This window comes from Stenella coeruleoalba, assembly GCF_951394435.1.
Source record: "Stenella coeruleoalba genome assembly, chromosome: 8".
In the NCBI taxonomy this organism is placed as follows: Eukaryota; Metazoa; Chordata; class Mammalia; order Artiodactyla; family Delphinidae; genus Stenella; species Stenella coeruleoalba.
Window position 1 is genome coordinate 91223119 of NC_137154.1, and position 18514 is coordinate 91241632.

The 18514-nt window shown below is 45.2% G+C and overlaps 1 protein-coding gene across 3 annotated transcripts in view; it reads right to left on the reverse strand.

Annotated features, from left to right (window-relative positions):
- Positions 1-230: 230 nt before the first annotated feature.
- Positions 231-18514, reverse strand: part of CADM1 (cell adhesion molecule 1) — a 335266-nt gene continuing 316982 nt past the window's right edge. The window contains exons 10-12 of one of the 3 annotated variants that reach the window (XM_079929466.1): positions 17300-17353; positions 5425-5556; positions 231-3442 (exon numbers count right to left, since the gene is read on the reverse strand). In XM_079929466.1, coding sequence (XP_079785592.1) covers positions 3324-3442; positions 5425-5556; positions 17300-17353 — 305 coding nt within the window. In that variant the 3' untranslated portion in view covers positions 231-3323. The remainder of the gene's footprint in view (positions 3443-5424; positions 5557-17299; positions 17354-18514) is intronic. The other 2 variants (XM_079929468.1, XM_079929467.1) reach the window with 2 other exon arrangements.

Below are 18514 nucleotides of genomic sequence, written 5' to 3' on the forward strand. Positions count from 1 at the left end.
AATTGTGAAGACACGAAATCCCAAAGGAAGAGACAAGTGGAGCAGGCAACACAGGGGAGTGGGTGTGGGGTGCTGGGTGGAAACAGGGGAGTGAGGGCGGGAGACGCATCCACGGGAGGGGCCGTCCTGGGCCGGCCCGCACTGCAGCCTGCGCACCTGCACAGACGGCTGAGTCCGCGATGCCAGAGCACCTGGCCCACCTGTCCGCTGAGAGGGGAGGAGAGATCAAGGGCAGGAAGGATGAGCAGAGGAGGAGAGAAGGCGGTCCCGAGAAGCCCAGCCGGCAGCACCTCCTAGCATCTACTGCCCCTGCTCCTGGCCCTGCGCGAGGTGCTAAGGAGGAAGCCGGACCGGGGGCCCATCTTCTCCCAGGCCGAGACATCCGTAAGAAGTCCATGATGAGAAAAAAGGATCACTTTGTAACATTAATTTTTTTATTAAGAAGACAGATATTTTATAGTACTTCTTTTTTTTTCTTTTTTTTTGTAAAAATGGTATACATGAACCAATACAAAATGGGAATGGAACATATGGATATGGAGTTTCATACACCGTAACATCGTTCATGTACACCTCAAAACCAGAACTGCCTAAAGGGAAAAGTCAGACGTTGGCGTGACTAAAGAACAAGCTTATTTGGCATCAATTATACATCCTTCATTATTTTATATTCCTTTAAAAAACACAAAAAACAAGTTTGTTCTTTCTTCACTCTAAAAAAAGTGATCAACCTGTACAAAGTAATACTCAACAATACATTTCAAACAGTGCACTGTATACTTAAGAAAAAAATACATAAACCAATATACAACTAAAATCCATAATTTCCTGTTTTTGCTTTGTTTTATTATTATTATTATCTTTTTCCAATGCATGGGGCCTACACTTCGCAATCTACCTGAGACGGAAAACACCAATCAAAACACATGAACCTGAGACATGTCAACATTGTAAGCCATAGAGTCACATCAGGAGCACTGCACTACTGTACACTTTTCAAAACGGAAAGATGGGAGGTCCCCAAAATGAGATGCCAATTCAGTGAGCAATGGTAGGGTTTTGTGGGGGGGGTTTTGTTTTTTTTTGTTTGTTTTTTTTTTTTCCTAAAAAGAACAACTGAGAAAAGCCTTTCAATGACATGCTAAATGGTTCTCACCCTTCGATACGATTACACTATGGTCGGAATGGGTGCTAAGGGCTCGGAATAGAGCTGCACATTATAAAATTCACTGAAGAAGGGATGTTTGTTGTGGCTTTTTGTCTTGGTTAAGTGCCTAGGGATAGGAGAGGGGAAAACAAAATGCTGCTCAATATGGATTTTCTTTTACATACCAGTCCGTTCCCAAAAGGCCCCCATGTTGCAATGGTTCTATCAAAGGTTAAAATAAAGACAAGAAAAATAAACACGCTTTCAAACAACAAAGAGTTGACACTTTTTTTCCCCTTAAATAAATCAGCGTAAGTTTTCCACATAATGTAACAATAGTAAAAATGCATCTTGCAAAATCCAAAATTACTCACTGAAAATGTTATATAATATATATTTATATATATATAGATCTATCTGTTTTTTGATGCCATCTTTCCATAGGGACTGTATTCTGGAGTCTGGAGCCTTACCAAAACGTACGGTAAGAGTTTAGTTTTCGTCCTTCGGGACTACTTCTAGATTTCCTAGACATTTCAGTGAAAATCCCCACATTTCTTTAAAAAAAGGTAAATGGTAACTTGACTCCTCTACCTCTTCCCAAGGCTCCCCATCCAAGATATGTTCAAGGTAACTTATTTTAGTAGCTATGCACTATGGCTGCCATCATGCGAGGATCAGTAATTTTTTGGCAGACGGTTCTTAAGGCTGAGGAAAGAGGCCAAGGCTAGTGTATGAAAGGTAAAAAGATAAAAACACTCACATTTGAGTTTTGATTAAGTAACTGAAAAATCCCTACATGCTGTTTTTCCACCTCTGCTCTGACCTTTCGAGAACTGAGATGGACAGCAGACCAGTCTGAGAACAATACTGGCCCTTCTTTTGTATCTCCTGCCTTTGTCAAGCCAAATCTGAAGGAATGAAAGTTTCACACGGATTCGAGTTGGAAATCCCAGCATGACAAATATCTGTAATATACAGTACATGCAGGCCACATCCTACTGCCTTCCTAACTAAGCACAAAGCAAAAAACAAAACGAAACAAAAATAAAACAAAATAAACCCTGTCCCATTCAGTCATTCGCACACGAGACGGACTTGCTTTTTCCTACAAATTAGTGAGAAGTAAGGCCGATTGGGAAAGGTGGATGGAATCATTTGGAACAGAAATAACCAGAGCAGAACTATCTTTCCCCCCTCCCTACTTCCCTTTCTGTGGCAACTCAAATTTGCCCACTTATATAAATGGAACAGACCTCACCTGTCACGTCTGTTTAGGGCACTGAAAAAGGAGGAGCCCTTTCCGCCCCAAACTTTTCTGGACAGCGTGGGGTATCTATACTGAGCCGTCTACAGATACAGAATTAAAGACAGATTCAATCTCATTGTGACACACCTCACTTGCAGATAACCCTGTACAGTAATGTAGTTCCACAGCAAACAGAACAGTTTCTGAATCACAGTCTAAGTTTTCTAGTCTTCACTGCTCTAAGTATTTGAAACATGGGCAGCAGCAAAGAGTTCTCATTGTTTGTTCACCCAAATCTTTACGACAACAGAGAAGAAATGCATTATGGATACACTAAATTCTGAACTATGAAATCTAAACTGTGCTGGTTCTCCTTTTATGAAACTGAATTTTGAACAGAAAGCAGTTACTTCAAAAAATAAACAAAGGAAAGGAAAAACAATAAGAAAATAAGGGGGGGGGGAAGATTCTAAGGAATCCCAGCAGGCAAATTCCAAAATGGGAGATTTTGGAAAAAAAAAAATCCAAAGTTTTTTTGGAAAAATAAATGCGCACAAAGGAGGGAGGAGAGGAAAAAAAAAAAAAGGAACACAACCAAGAAACGAAAAACAAGGCACAGAATTTTCTGCAATCTATCCAAACTAAATCCAAGTATCCAAGTTTGACTTGGTAGGAAGAAATAAAAATTGAAAAAACAAACAAACAAAAAAAGAGGTGTCAAACAGCAGAGTGTAATTTTCAAAGAACATTTCTTTCTTTCTTTCTTCTTCTTTTTTTTTTACACAGCAAATCCCAAGCCTTCCCAGTCTCACACCTTTCCACCCATTCGTAAAAAACCACACGAATTTCTTGCAAATTCCAATATCACTGTCTCTTTATCATCTAAATAGGGCCAGTTGGACACCTCATTGAAACAAAAAGGCTGATCTAGATGAAGTACTCTTTCTTTTCTTCGGAGTTGTTCTGTCCTCCTTCTGCATTGATTATAGCTGTGTCTGCGTCTGCTGCGTCATCGGCTCCTTTGGCTTCATGAGTGAAGTATGTACCTGAAAGATGAAGGGGTAAAGCACCGTGACTGTCTGATGGCCTCTGTGTAAAGTGGTACAGAGATGGCAACCTGCTTTATGGCCATCATCAGCCGAAGTGGTGTGCAGGCAGCAGAGGGGAAAAAACAATTGGAAGAAGAGAGCGAGGTGGGTGAGACAAATGGGGATCCGGGGGTTCCAAAGGCACCACTCCAACTGAACCGCTGCGATATAATTCAGCAAATGAGACATTAGAGCCGTGATTATGACCAGAGGATGTCAGCAGAAGAAGACGTGAGTGGGAGCTAAAAATGCAGAAAGCTGGAGAGCTGCTGACAGTAAACGCCCAGGACCAATGGCCAGATATGTACACGGACATGGTTAAAGACCAAAGCAAGGAAGAGCAATTAGCCAATTAATGAATTAGGGCCCTGCTGACGTTCTATTGTCATCTCACATCATTTATCTGAACCCTCGTCTCCTGTCTTCAGGAAGCACTGTTGCCTGTCCGTAAGTGAAAATGTGCTTCAACTTGCACAAGGAGGTTTGGTTTTCTTCTGCCTTCCATCACAGAGTGGGGTTCCAGATCAAGAAATAATCTGATATTGTAACAGCTGGAATCAAGGCGTGGGATCTGCCTTAAGGAACAAGTGATTCTCGCTCCTGAAGTCACTCTAGCCCGGACCCAGATTCATGGATTTGCTAATTGGCATAGCCACTTTATAATGACAATAGACAGAACGTTCACGGAGTTGGTGACACTCTTTATCAGCAAGTCCCAATGGTTTACACGGAGAAAGACAAGGGTTGCACCTCAGTATGAAATACAGGTAGAGCTTCCACTGCCCGTCATAATCAAATCACCCTCCTCCCATTGGCTATTGTATTCTCCAAGAGTCTTAAGTAAGAAAGGCCAATCTATTTGTTGTATTTTCAAGTTTTCAAAGTGACAAGTCTGAGAAGGCAGGCGGTCAGATGGTTCCCCCACGTCCCTTTCCGCTATAGAGTATGCCCTCTTCCCTGGGTCCCCTCAGCTTCTGTGCAGACTTTGGCCCTGCTCTCTGGCCAGACTGCCTCCTGGGCGTGGGCGGAGGGTATACAGAGTGCTGGGCCTGTGCAGTACTCATTGAAGGACCCCCAGTACTGAGGGCCCCAAACCGTTTTACGCTCAAGACGGGCACTTCGGATTCTAAAGCTGATTGTCAAACACCTTGGACCTCTGTTGCTGTGCTCAGGGGACCCTCCCCAAGCCCGAGTTCTACAATCAAGCAGACTGCCAGTGCCTGGAGTTTATACTATAGGAAAGGCTCGGGAGCCCACTGCACAGCACTTGAGAAAAATACCCAAGAAAGACAAGGGCCGACAAACAAAGGGAAGGATAAATTATGGAGGGGAGAGAAGAGGCTCAGAGCAGCATGGGGCAGAGAGGAGGAGCCTTCCCGAAGATGATTGCCCATCCAGACGGCACAGCTGATAAGTGACATGATTAATGGCAATTTAAATCAATTGCACTCATAATTTTAAAAATACATATTTATGTGGCTTTTAAGGCACATCAAACCAAGAAAGTATCCTAGCTGCTGTGACCAGCTTACCCAGAGTTGGGGGTCGGAGAGCAGGGCTAGTCTACCTGCATCCCGCAAAGCAGAAGGTTATGCAGCTGTCTATTCCCTGTTTATCATTTAGGGGTTTGATAAACCACATCTCACACACCAGTCCCTCCTAATTTTTACTCTATCCCCAATAATGAACTGTAGAATAACACACCTATAAAGCTGTTCATTTAGAGAAAAACCCAAATCAAGGAGTGCTACTCATCATCTCTCAGAGTCCTAATCAGCCGCTGCTAAGATTTCTGTTTTTTTCTCTCCCAGTTTCAGGAATCAAAGAGGCTGTGTGGCCACAGAAACCGAACTGCCTATCAAGGACAACCTCGCCAAGTCCCCCAAAGGCAGGCGCCGTGGTGATACGAGGCCTCCTGGCTGCCCAAGCGCCTGGCTTACCTTTATGTCTGGCAAAATAGCGCCCCAGGATGATGAGCAAACACAGCATGGCAAACACCACCACGGCCACGACGCCGCCAATCACGGCGTGATCCACTGCCCTGATCGCGCCTTCTTCACCTGCTCGAGAATCTGTTGAAATCAGAAGAGGAATAGGGATGTAGAGGGTATTGTGAGACACCAGTAGCCCTGGCGACACTGCCTCCAGGGTCAGAGGTCACCTTCTTTCTTAATGGAAGAGTCAGAGAGAACAGTCAAGATGGATCAAGTTCCACCGAGGGGACCTGCTCAGCGCTGCATTGACCTGTGCTCCCCTCGAGGCATTTCATTCTAAGCGGCATCGGATGCTAACGCAGGTAAACAAGCTTAGGGAGCAGGGAGAGAAGAAATAGAGTCTGTCCAGTCCTGACCTGGTCTTGGCATTCCCTCTCTCTGTAACCAGCTGCAGGTCCTGTTCAGGAGGCCGACCTAACTATTTAAGGGCGCTCAGAATGGCACCTTCAGGCCGTCACGGGAGCTGTGGAGGGCTGGCTGGAGCATCTTTCTAGAGATGCCCAGGGACTTATTCCCTGCCAGGCATTTGCATGGGAAAAGTAAGGAGCTCAAAAGCCCCAGCTGCCTAGAGATAAAACAAGGATTAGGGAACTAGAGGCAAGTGACATACCTGCTACATTTGGGATGTATGAGGGAGTAAGCCTCAGTCTAAAAACCTATTTCAAAAAAGACAGCAAGGAATAATTGTCCATTGCCACAGATGGCTTTTCTTTTATTTATTTAACACTTCACGATGCAATTAATTCTCCTTTATAAGCATCACTCCCTCGGGATGTCTTCTTTCGACTGGGGAACGACATGTTTGGCTGGGGGACAACTCCAGAGTGAACCCCGAATGAGCTATGGCCATGCAGAATGGATGTACGGCAGTGTGAACAATTTTAATTTAGGAATGTGTCTACCTCACCCCTTGCTGAAATCCTAATGGCACCCGAGATTTACAATGTAGTAAAAAACAATTATTCTCCCGTTGATTAATACATTAACATTTTGGAGTGGAAGCTAAACCATTGTCTTTTTTTTTTTATTGAGTCAAGTATGACACCTCCATTAAAATGATTTACTAGCTGCACCTTACAATTTAAGCACAGCAGCAACAGAAACGGTAAAAAACTTTTAACTTTACATGATTTGTGAAGTCATATGTGAAGGATTTACCATTTAAATCTTTCAGTACAGGAAGCGCACGGCCTATAAATCTGTCCCCGTAGCAGTTGCTGGACGCCTAAGAGAAATGCATTTCACCAGGAAGACGGAGAGTGCAAATTCGAGTCAATTTTTAAGAAAGATTTATCTCTGTCTCTCTCCAAAGAACAGAGCAAATCTCTGAAGCCTCCACCTCTAATAATATTTGAAGTTTATCGATCAAGTGTACAGATCCGTGACAGCTAAAGGTAATGGTGCTCTTTTGAGCCGAAACCTGATACAACGCTCTCAGCAGGAGGGCACGATTTACACTTTCTATCGATATTTCCAATTCTACTCTGAGATTAAGCACTGAAGGATGTGGGGAAATAACTCGTGGCTGAGGGTTCCACGAAAAGTGCTTTAATTAAGAGTTTAAATTAAAAAATGAAGTATTTAAAGTATTTCATTAAGTTACCTTTGAAAGGACGACAAAAAAAAAAAAAAAATCCCCAATCCAAACCCAAACAGAAGTGCCAAATCAGAGGCAGCAGCGGGTCGCCCAGGACAACAGGGTGAAGGGAGTTTAATTGGAGAAGGGAGATGGGTTGGAGGCGGAGCGCACTGCAGCCAATTAGCCCACTCCGTGATGTGTGGGCCCCTCCAGCCACATGTCTAACAAGCTCCGCTTGAAATGTGGCAGAGTGGAATCTCCCTCCGCAGCCCAACGCGCTGCCTACTGCAGAGGCAACAGCCTCTGTGTCTTGAAAGTCATTTCAACGAGGCAGAACTCTGCTACGGAAACTTTTTTTTTTTCTTTTAAGACAACAGAGCTTGTTGAAGGGGAGCGTGCCCTGGAGGGCGCCCCTGGACACGGGGTATCTGCTGGAGGATGGTGCTTTACATGCTGGAGACCCTCACCCCAACTGCACACGTTCAAAATTGCTCAGTGGGAGACCAAAGTCATGGAAAAGCCAGAAAGTTGTGCTTTCCTTAGGGAGCTGTCAAAATAGGGGACCTTGTGGGAATGAGAATTAGCTCATCTCCAATGGCCATGAGCTTCAGACCTATTGAGAGATAAGGCTCTTTCAACTAAGGCTCTTTCAACTAACTCCCTGTGTCTTAGAATTGGGTGATGCCAGCTCCTGAGCAGCGGGGAAAGTTAGGTACAAGAGGCGAGAGGTGAAGAGAGGTCCCGTCCCAGGCAGATGGAGGGGAGGGAAGCTGCCCCAGCACAGGCTGAACCCACCGGGGGAAGCACTCCCCTGTTCTCTGTTACAGGACTGACTTCTCCATGCCTAGGCACAGGAACATTCTAGAAGCCTAGGAAAAGAGAGCCAGAGAGAGAACAGGGGCGAGGGAGGGAGAGAGGGAGGAGAGATGAGGAAGGAGGGGGAAGCTCTGTGATAAAGAAGAACCAACCAACCAACCTCACAGGATACGGATCTGTGGGATTAATTTTTCCAGCCAAAACCATTCTTTTGACCTTTGCTCCCCATGAACCTCAGAGCTGAAGAGGCTCAGTGCGGCTCTTTCCTCCCTGCCCTGTGCCCACATTAAATACCTGGGTTCTAGTTATCTTCCCTACCCTCAAGGACATACATATTTTACAGATACTTATTTATAGGGGTAATCTCTCCAGCTATCTTGTGATATTCACTTTGATCAGAAAGTTTACTACCACCAGTTCATCCCCGAGACATCTTCCCTGCCTTCAGTCACTGCAGACAGACCCAGAAGGTAAGTGATGCTGCATTTACAGGGCACAGTGTGGGTTGCAGCTCTGCCCCGCCTCTTCCCACCCCTGGCCCGCCCCGGGGTTTACTGCAGCGGGCACTGATGCAGTCCTGGCCATCCTCCAGCGCCTGGCATGGCCTGGCGTCCGCTATGAAGAGTGGCGCTGTTTCCAGACTCGCCTCACTCCTTTTTGTGTGTCCACGTGTGGGTTGGGTGGGGAGTTTTTACAGTGCCGTTGATTGGGCCAAGGTGGTGAGGGGTATAGCTGGAGGCTGGTTACCTACCCCTAGAGGCTGTGGACTGGTGCCTGGCTCACTGCACAAAGCAGTAACACAAGATTCTACACAGAGAGGCACCGGGCTAAGGGAGTAGGATGCAAACTGGAACCCAGGGTAGTATCAGCCACCAACAGGAGCACGGCTCTGACAAAGTCCATCGGCTCTGTGGCCTTTCCTGTTCTGCTCACAGAGCAAAAGCTCTGGCCAGTTCCGTGAGCGATTACCTCGAAGACAAAACCCTGGGAGAGTCTATGACTTTCACCCTCATCCACAGATCCCTCTCCTCTTGGGGTGCAGACCCTTTCCCTCAGGTCCCATGAACGTGACGGGGGACATCCTCTCCAGATCTCGGGCTACTTTTCTGAATCAGGCAGAGAAGGAGACCTACAGATTCTGCAGCTGTCCTCAGCTTCTACACTGAAAACTAAACACTAGCAACATGGCCGATCCTCAGGCACGTGGACAGCTCTTTGGTTCAGAGGGAGTGTTTTCCTGTCTCTAAGAGACACGATTGCTCCTCTCAGTAACGGGTGTAACAGTGTTCGTCCTGCTGGGACTTAGCTTTTCCCCGTCACCGCAAAGAGGAAAGCCACATTTTGACTTGGTGTACATTTATGGCACAAAGGTTATTCCAGCCTTGAAGAACCAAGCAAGTTTGGGTGACACGTTCCGACTGGACTGTGGAATGCCATCCCGGATCACTTCACACGGGATTTCAAGTAACTGAGGCGTTGTCCTTCCATGAGCCTGATTTTCAGGGGCACTTTGTAGATGCTGGGAAGTGTCAACTCAGAGTTGGGGCCCAATCCTTCCTGCCTGCACTGTCCCGTGCTGCAGCCCCGTCTATGGCTCTAGGTGTAACACGAGACTCTTTAAGGACAGCTCAGTCATGAACTGTTTAGTATTCGTGAGTTAGCTCTTCTTTGGGCAAAAAGCTGGAACAACTTGGCTCCAGGTGAGGGTTTACTGAGCTGCTTGCAGAATTCTAAGTTGGCTACTACTGCTTGGGTCACAGCTTCAACCACATGGGGTTCCCATTAGCATCTTAGAAACCGCCAGGACAAAAAAATTCAAAGACTCTCCCAAGAGTGATGGCCCAATCTGCTCAGTTTTCTTTACTTTGGGCCAGGTGGCCTGGCTTGATCCTGTCCTCATGGGCAATATGCAAGGGGGAGTTCTGAAGACGCTCGTTCCTTAGGGTCTGACAAGAAGAGTGACGGCTAGTGGAACTTCAGCCTCCTTCCCCTCCCTGCAGGGGCCTCCTTTTCTCTACTTGTTCTTACTTCTCAAATGACTGACTGCCGGGGCTCCGGCAGTCACGCTGCCTAACAGATCCCGGTTGCTATGGCTACTTTACCACCTGGCACGGGATGCCTGACATCAACTGCCATGTGAATGCCTTAATCATGGATCTGTGAAAAGCCTGGGAGGCTCTGTTGCCCGAGGCAGAGATCCGTGGATAGCTAGGGAATGGCCAGGATGTCCTAGACAAGCTCCTGGCAGACAGCGACGTGGGCAGAGGGGCTGCTGAGCAGACTGCCCGCTGCAGCCGGCCTACCTTCAGCCCAGGCGGACACTCACATTGCCACCTCGGAGGAGCTGAAGTGTGATACAGTAATACGGTTCGAGCACATGGCGGAGGGCGGGAGGACCACCCTGCCCTGGCTTTCCTTCACCTTTCAACCCACCCTTGGCCTGGGCTAGAAAGCACGCTTAAAAACTTGTGAAGAGCTACACTCTCCCCTTAAATGCACATACTATTTTTAAACAAAGGTTATAAACTACCTGAGGTCTCATCTTCAAAATTAATACCTAAAACATAGGGGAGGTTCTAAGGAGATGGGTCTTCCTACCTCTATTTATTGGACAATTCATATGCTCAACCTTCTGTAATTTCTCTATCGATGAATAGCTGGGAAAAAAGTGAAGCTGTTGACTTTTCACAGCAGTTCTGTCACTTGCTTTAGTTCTAGTCTTTTTCCTGGGCTGCGGTCTGGCTAGACAAGCCAGTTTAATTAGAAACTTCGAGAAGCGGTGTTCATGGTGGAATCGCTGCCCCCTGCTTCCTAGGGCTGTAGGGATTAGTCTATTGCATAGGAAGCTTAGTGACTATGATGTCATTTGTTACTTCTTACTAGAAAGAAAGAAAAAGCCTGACAGTGGATTTTCCACCTCTGAGACAAAACCAAAATCTGACCTCAAAGACAAAACAAAACCAAGCCGCAAACCTGGCACCATCTGCAAACCGCAGCTTCTCATTCTCATCACCTACTGCAGCTCCCGCCATGGCAACAAAAATAAGTGTGCATTTTAAAAAGCACAACTTTATTACTGAAGGGGAACAAACTGAATGGCATGCGCTGACAAAATGCCACATTATTTGCTAATCCTAATATGTTATTCTTCTTTAAGATTTGCTTTTCTCAGCAGCAATTCAATTATAGATGCTACAAATCCTTCTGACATTTAATTCCCTCTTGTCAGAGAGTAGTAAATGTATACAGTACATGCACAGCTTTCCCATTAAGATGTTAATATATATTGGAGCACACTAGCCTCCGTGCAGCATAACATTTCTTTTCTGTCTTCTGAGAAAGTGGAAGGGAAGGAATAAATGTAAGGCAAGAAAAATCATGAAGGTTCTCACACAGCATCCCAGGCATCTAGGACTACCCCTTGGCTGCATCTCATTCTAGCAACGTCACTGCAGCTATGCTACTGTTTCAAAGGAACTATGTTAAGCTACTTAAAGGAAAACTGCAGTCATCATCATCATCATCATCCTGCCACCCAGAGCTCCGCAGGTATTCACTGAGATCAGAAGTACCGCACACGGGCTCTTAGGCGGTTACTGCCTATGTTATCCTCCAGAAACAGGCTCGAACAGGAGATGCAGGGAGAGTTAGGACCTCACATCCTGTATGGCCCGCTGGAAAGTGCGCTGGACTTGCCCACAGATCTGGCCTAGAAGCTGGGCTTCACTGCTTTTCTGTGAGACTCCAGGCAGGTCAATCAGCTACTCTGAGCCATGGAACACCATCATACAATTCACAGGGGTGTTTTGAGAGGCCAGTGTGTCACTGAATATGAAGGGGCCTCTCTGGGCCAGGGCTTGGCATATCATAGGCACTCAAGAAGTGTTTGCCAAATTGAAATCTGCTGTAATAAAGCCTACAGAGGGCTTTATTCCAGTTCCAATCACTGATTCCAGGCAAATACTTACTAGCTCTTTGGGGTGAGGGTCGTACTGCACACTCAGCATTGTTCTCAGAGGGTAAGATGCCCCATAGGCACTAGCTGAGTTGAAGTCACCAAACCCCTTCTTTTCATTTACGTAGAATGGCACACAGTGTGACTGGTGGTCCTGGGTGGTGGTCAAGGCTGTGAGCCTGGCAGTCCTGTGAGCCGCCCAGTCCAAGTTATCACTCAGGTGTACCATTTAAGTATCAGGATATTAAGCTCTTGCTGTCAGCTAAACATGAGAACAAGAGTTTTTTTTTTAATGTTGATTTTTCTCCCTTCTCAAGTAAACTTGATTTTGTTAATGTAACCAACAGTGGAAATGACTTGATGCAAATCCTCCCAAAGACATTAATCATCACCAAAGAGACCACAAGGCGCACTCCCGAGTCCTCCCTATTCATCTAACAATAAGGACTTAGAAGTGTGATTGCCTTTTCCATTTTAAGCAACAGGAAGGCACTGAGGATGAGACTGGAGTTTTCCTTAAAGGAGTATACATCTGATAAAGAGAACAGGGTTGTAAAAGTATTTCTAAACATACATTTCCCACTAGAATCTCTCTCTGCAGAAAGATGCTTCAGTGGACCTCAGGCATTTGGGGGTGTGAGGATGGATTAATGAATATGGTGAAGTCACCCCAAAGCAGTGTCCAACCTGTAGAACTGGAATTCATATTTCGTGTTGTAGCCTGCCAACTCTTTAATTTGGAGGAAAATTTCCTATTTGATGGTCTCCTTCCTCCCCATGGGGGAAACAGCAGCATGTTGGATTATGGGAAGATCAGCAATACCATGAAATTCAAACTTACATCATGGTGGTAAAGTCATGGCCAAGCTGGCACGGACCCAATATGATTTGTCAGTCCACTGCCTTGTACTAAAAGGAATTTTAAAATAAGGTAATCTACATGTGTTAACCTTCTGCAACTCAACACTTTCCCATGGCATTTAGGACCGTCTCAGTGGGAAATCCATCGCATAATTTAGGAGATCAATGGGACAATGGCACTGAAAACATCTGAGCAGAGTTTAAGGTCCCCTTTGAATGGGAAAGAGCGTGATTCAACGCTGGAAGAGATCTTTCCCGGTCGTCAGCACGTGGCTCTCTACCTGATGGGCTCTGGAGAGCTCAACATTCCCTGCTTCATCCCTTGGATGCACAGACTGAATCGAAAAGGGTCCAAGAGGGAAAGAGTTCCCAAGAAGATACCAGGGCAAAGGAAGTGTGGATCTCACAGAGGAAGGATAACCACTTTAAACCTAAGTCTCGGGCTTCCCCGGTGGCGCAGTGCTTGAGAGTCCGCCTGCCGATGCAGGGGACGTGGGTTTGTGCCCCGGTCCGGGAAGATCCCACATGCCGTGGAGCGGCTGGGCCCGTGAGCCATGGCAACCTAAGTCTCTGTTTCCTGAAGAACCGGGAAGACCCATATGTTTAAATTCTGATTCTGTCTCTTGAGTAAATTATTTTAACCTCTGGAGCCCCAGTTCCCTCATTTGTAAACAACCCCTTCCCTAACAGTCTCCCAGGATTTTCATGACGATCCTCCCATGGCTGGCTCATGCTCATCTCTTGGTCTTCCTGTCCCAGTGGCCTCCCCTGGTGAGCATTTCTAGGCTCCCCTCCACCTCTTCCCAGCCCCAGTCACTCACTTTCACTTTACCCAGGTTTATTTTTTCCCACAGCATTAGTCTGACGTTATCTTGTGTTTTGAGCTTGTCTCCCTGACTGGAATGTAACTGTATGAGGGCAGGATCCTGGCACGTGAAATCCAGGGCAGCTCCAGCCCCTGGTTGGTCTTGTTCACTGCTGCATCCCTGGTGCCCAGGCCTGAGCACAGCACACAGGAGGAGCTCAAACAATTGTTGAATGAATGTGGATCAAATGAGATCATATGTGTGCATAAGCTTCCCGAGCGGTCAAATACTATACAAATACAAGCTAAATGAGACCTCGCCTGCGATTTAGGGGCCAGATCTTGAATTCGTCTACATAGTCCAGCTGGTTTTTGATGTTTTTCTTTATCATCATCATTATTATTAATAGCCTAACAAAAAAAATGCAATTGCCTGTTTGCCAAGTCTGGGCCATACTTTACATGGGAGCCAGTAAGGAAAGAGTCCCCCCAAATGCTATGTCTATTGACAGTTTCTTACACACATTTCAAGCAAGTTCAGCCGGACTTTGCGGACACTCACAACAGCCAGATGGTCTTATATCCCACCCCAAAACTGATAATCTGGATCTGAAGGCCTTTAAGTGCTTCCATGAACTACATCTAGACCATATTTTGAGCCCGTTTCCTCTGTAATCCACTTAAGGGACTAAAGCCGGCTCACCTAGATTCTTCCTTAACACCTGGCATGGATTATCAAAGCCACTTAGAATCTGCCTTCCATCTGTACTTTTCTATGGACTGTGAGGGAGATGTTGATTTTTCCAGATCACTTTCTTGTATGTAGGGCCAGAGTTGAAAACGTGTCTCTCTCCGGGAAGCACGAGAGCTCTGAAATTTCTTGTTGGTGCCTTTGCTTCCAAAGCAGAAGCCTGACGGATTGCTCTGATTGTGCCGGAGGGCCATTCCCTGGCAGGCGGCATATTCACCACCACACTCCACTAAACAGTCCCCGAAGGACCTTCCATTGCTGAAGGGAGGGAGGCAGTTGGAGGCATTTTTTTTAAAGTTTTAAAATAAAATAGAAGGATAAATAGGCTTGAAGCTATTCTATTCCACATGGGTGGCAATAACCACCAGCTGTCACGGGGAAATAGCAGATGTAATTGATAAAGCAACGCAAAACTCTTGTGGATCCGTCATCAATAAAGTTAACACCCAAAAAGTCAATGAAAGGGTTCAAAGTGGAACTGGAGAAGCTCCCCAGGTCCTCCAATAATTAAATCACTGAACTACACACAAGCATAATTTTTTAATGCAGATTAAAGAGGAGGATCAGCTGGGCCACTTGCTTTGCCGGGTGAGGCTGGGGCACCATATGGTGCTGAGGAAACCGTCATTAGCTGAGGTGGCAGTGGTGTATGGGGGAGGAAGCGGGACAAGGGGCCGGCAGAAAACGGACCATCATTATTGTGAAGGAAACGCAGGATATAACATTTATCCATAATAAGGAAAGAATGAAGTTTCTACCCAGATGGAGCAGGGAACGGATGGTAATATTATTCATTACCACAGCTTAGCATTAAATGTACAACACCTCCTCTAATTTATTGATGGACTGTTTAAGACGGGTGTTAACCTGTTTGTCTTGTATTATAATTGAATTCAGTCTCTAGGCTACAGAAATTTAAGAAGTTCATCCTTTCTCAATCAATATGCTCTCCTTCAGTGACCCATTTCAAGACAGCTTCATAAAAAGTAATGTTTTTTGTTTTAATAAATTTAAACACTATGACAGCTGCTCAATTTTTATCGGGTGTTTTTTTTTCCCCTTCAGACGTCTCTTTGCTGCCGAGTGAAGCCATGCTCACAATCAATAGTAATTGATTAATCAGCATCCCCTTTGAACAAAGGTGCTAATCAGTTTTTGATTAGTTCATCAAACCAGATGCAAAGGCAGCCCGGCCCCAGCCTGACAGATCGTCAGGGTTCTACTTGACTTATGGCTCCCTCGCAATATACAACGGCAGCGTTCCTGGACGGGGGAGGGGAGGGGGACAACGTAATTATTAATTTAACCAAATTATTATGAACACAACAGTTGTTGGCTTATCACTCCCGACTCAGGGGTGATTGATAGAGCTGCAGCAAGGCTGCCTCTGACTTGGTGCAGAGCAGAGAGACCTGGAGTATTCCTTCCTTGATGATGCTCGGGGAAGGGATGAGGGCTGATTTCGTCCCATTTTCCTAAAGAGGAGAAAAATGACTCCTGCGTATGAGCGATCCTGTCTGGCTGATATGCTGAGAGGGATCAGGGCCAAGGAGAACTTGGTCCCTTCTTAGGATCCTTGAGAAGATACAATTGCCACTGTGTCAGAGGGCCGTTTTATTTAGGGCCAGGATCGGAACTGAGGAGTCAGTCTTCTTACACTCAGCATGATATTCCAAGCAGGGAGAAGGACTCATTTGCTCTTATTTCCCAAAAAAAATCAAGCTAACATTTTTGAAACTTCTCTAAATATACCACCACCAAGAGGCAAAAATAAAACACTCCTTTGATGGCTGGCTACGTTTCTAATCTTCTATTTATTTATCTATCTAAACTCCTTGGGGTTTGGAATTCATTTATTCGTCCAACAAGTATCAACTGTGTGCTTATGATACGACAGGTGTACAGCAGTGAACAAAACCAATATGGCCTCCTGGAGCTTCCACTCTGTGGGAAAATCCATCAGCCAGGTTCAAACTGGGACATGCTACATAGCAGAAAAATAAAGGCATCCCTGAGGTTTGACAGAAGCACAGAGGAGGCAAGAAATCTATCGCTTGTGAAAGATAGTGGTGCCATCTTATTCTCTCACTGGGTAAGACCTGTAGTTAAAGCTGCACCTTAGCAACCAGCTATTCAAGGGAGCTGCAGTGAAATCTCTTTGAGAAGGGCAACATGGAACCCTTGTTTCCAAAAGGCTGGAGTCAGCAACTACAGTCCTCTGCCTTGGTTTCTCCTGATGAGGAAGGGCCCTTCCTTATTGACTTATTAAGAAGCAACTGATCAGAATGTTTCAAAAGCTGCAGCTGGTTGGCAGTGAAGTCCCACAACATCATGGGAGCACATATAATTGTTTAGCTCTGACCATTTTAAATCTCCTTCCCCTCCTTTATAGGATATGCTTCTTATTTTGGATTAGTAACACCTAAATCCTGGAATCAAGCATGAAACCTACTTTTGCAAGAGCTCAGTGTGCTGTGAAAAAGGTCTGAGGTGGATAATTAGTTTGCATCATGGTGTGTGACAAAACAATTGCCCCCCCTTTCCTTCCTTCCCCTCCCCTCCCCCTCCTTCTAAGATTAACTATGACCTGGCTTTTCTAGTCTATTCCACAGAAGGAGATGGTCAATATGAGGTTTTTTTTTTTAATAAAGATCTTGTCTCATAATCCAACATCCTTAAATAGCTTTGAAATAAAACAAATTTCTCATGAACCATTATATGCCTAGAACATAAAAATTATTTTAAGCCACTGAACAGAGTGGCTTTGGTTCAATCCCAAAGATGATTCAACCTGGAGGTCATTATTGACCTGGAGGTCTTTACAGCAGTCAGCCCCCAATCTGAAATATACACACAATATACAATCTGAAAATACACAGGGAAGAGAGGTGGGGGGAGGAAGAAAGTGTTAATAAAAATCTGTTTTTTCTTGAGTCTTAAAATCCACAATTGCGAATTGACTGCTCAGCGATCCAAATGGCTGTGTTGTGGAAGTGGATGGAGGGCCCACAGGTTGGACACTGCAGAGCCTTTTACCTAATGACTAGCCCTTACCTGAGAGGTCCTCACTGTCCAGTTCTTCTGCGGAATTGGGCAACTGAGTAAGGCCTTACAAGTAAAAACAAATCGTTTTTCTTTTCATTCCTCAAGGGACATAAACAAAACACTTAAGAACTGAGGATGAATTTCTTAAAAAAAACATGAGCCAAATCTCTTGCCATCTCTCTCTCTTTCATGGATAGCTTGAATGTATTAATCCGTAAGTACGTTTCTCCAATCATTTCATTTTGTTATAGATACACAATTGAGGCAGAAAGATTCCTCAGTCTCCACTTTCAAAGCACATGAAACATGAAGGTGAATGTTTCAGATCACTCATTCATAACAGCATGCAGAAAGAAAAAAATAAAGCCTGATTGTTAGCTATTGATGTTCTGACAGATCTCTTAAATACAAATAGATTGAGATGTTACATACGGATGTATGTAAGTTTTAGTTCACATTTCACTGTAAATTGAAATCCTTGGGCAAGAATGACAAACACAGTTCATTATCAATTGAGGATGATCTGGGATCATCGATTTCAAAATGGTATGGCATCTGCTAACTGCAGTTTGCCTTCATCAGAAAATCTGATTTGCAAAATGGTTTTTTTTTTTCAAAAAGAGAATTTCAAAAATCAGTGGTATTCCTGAAAAAATGAAACCCTCAAAGCTGAAAAAGCAGTTAGGTCAGGAGATAATCGAGTGGAGCTTGAAGTGCCTGTACCCGAGTTAGCGCCAGTGCTGGCCAGCTGGGACGGCTCTCGGCTGGCTCTGCCTGGAAGGAAAAGAGGTGACGGGGAGAGCAGATAAACCATGGGGGGCTCAGTTAGGAGGTGGCCTCCCTCTCCTCTTCCTGTATTTGCAGGCCGCTCCTTTAATGAAGTTAAAAACACCACAAAGTCGTGTCTGGTTTGTGCAGACCTCCAGGTCTTCTCATTGGCGCAACAACTGGCTAGCCCTTCTCTGATGAGATTTGTCACTTTTGAAGATACTTGTGGACCTATTAAACAGGAATGAGGGGCATGCCTCGTGTCTTTGTTCACCTTTCCCTTCTCTTATAGCCCAGCGCAAAAGGTAAGCTCAGTAAGTATTTGCTGAATTAATGATTTGGGAGTAATGCTTAGTGAACTACCAACTAAAACAAGTGTCTGGAAACAAGCAATGTCAAACTGACCGCACTATTCAGAAGCTCCCAAATCAACAGAGACACTTAATGTAGAAATGG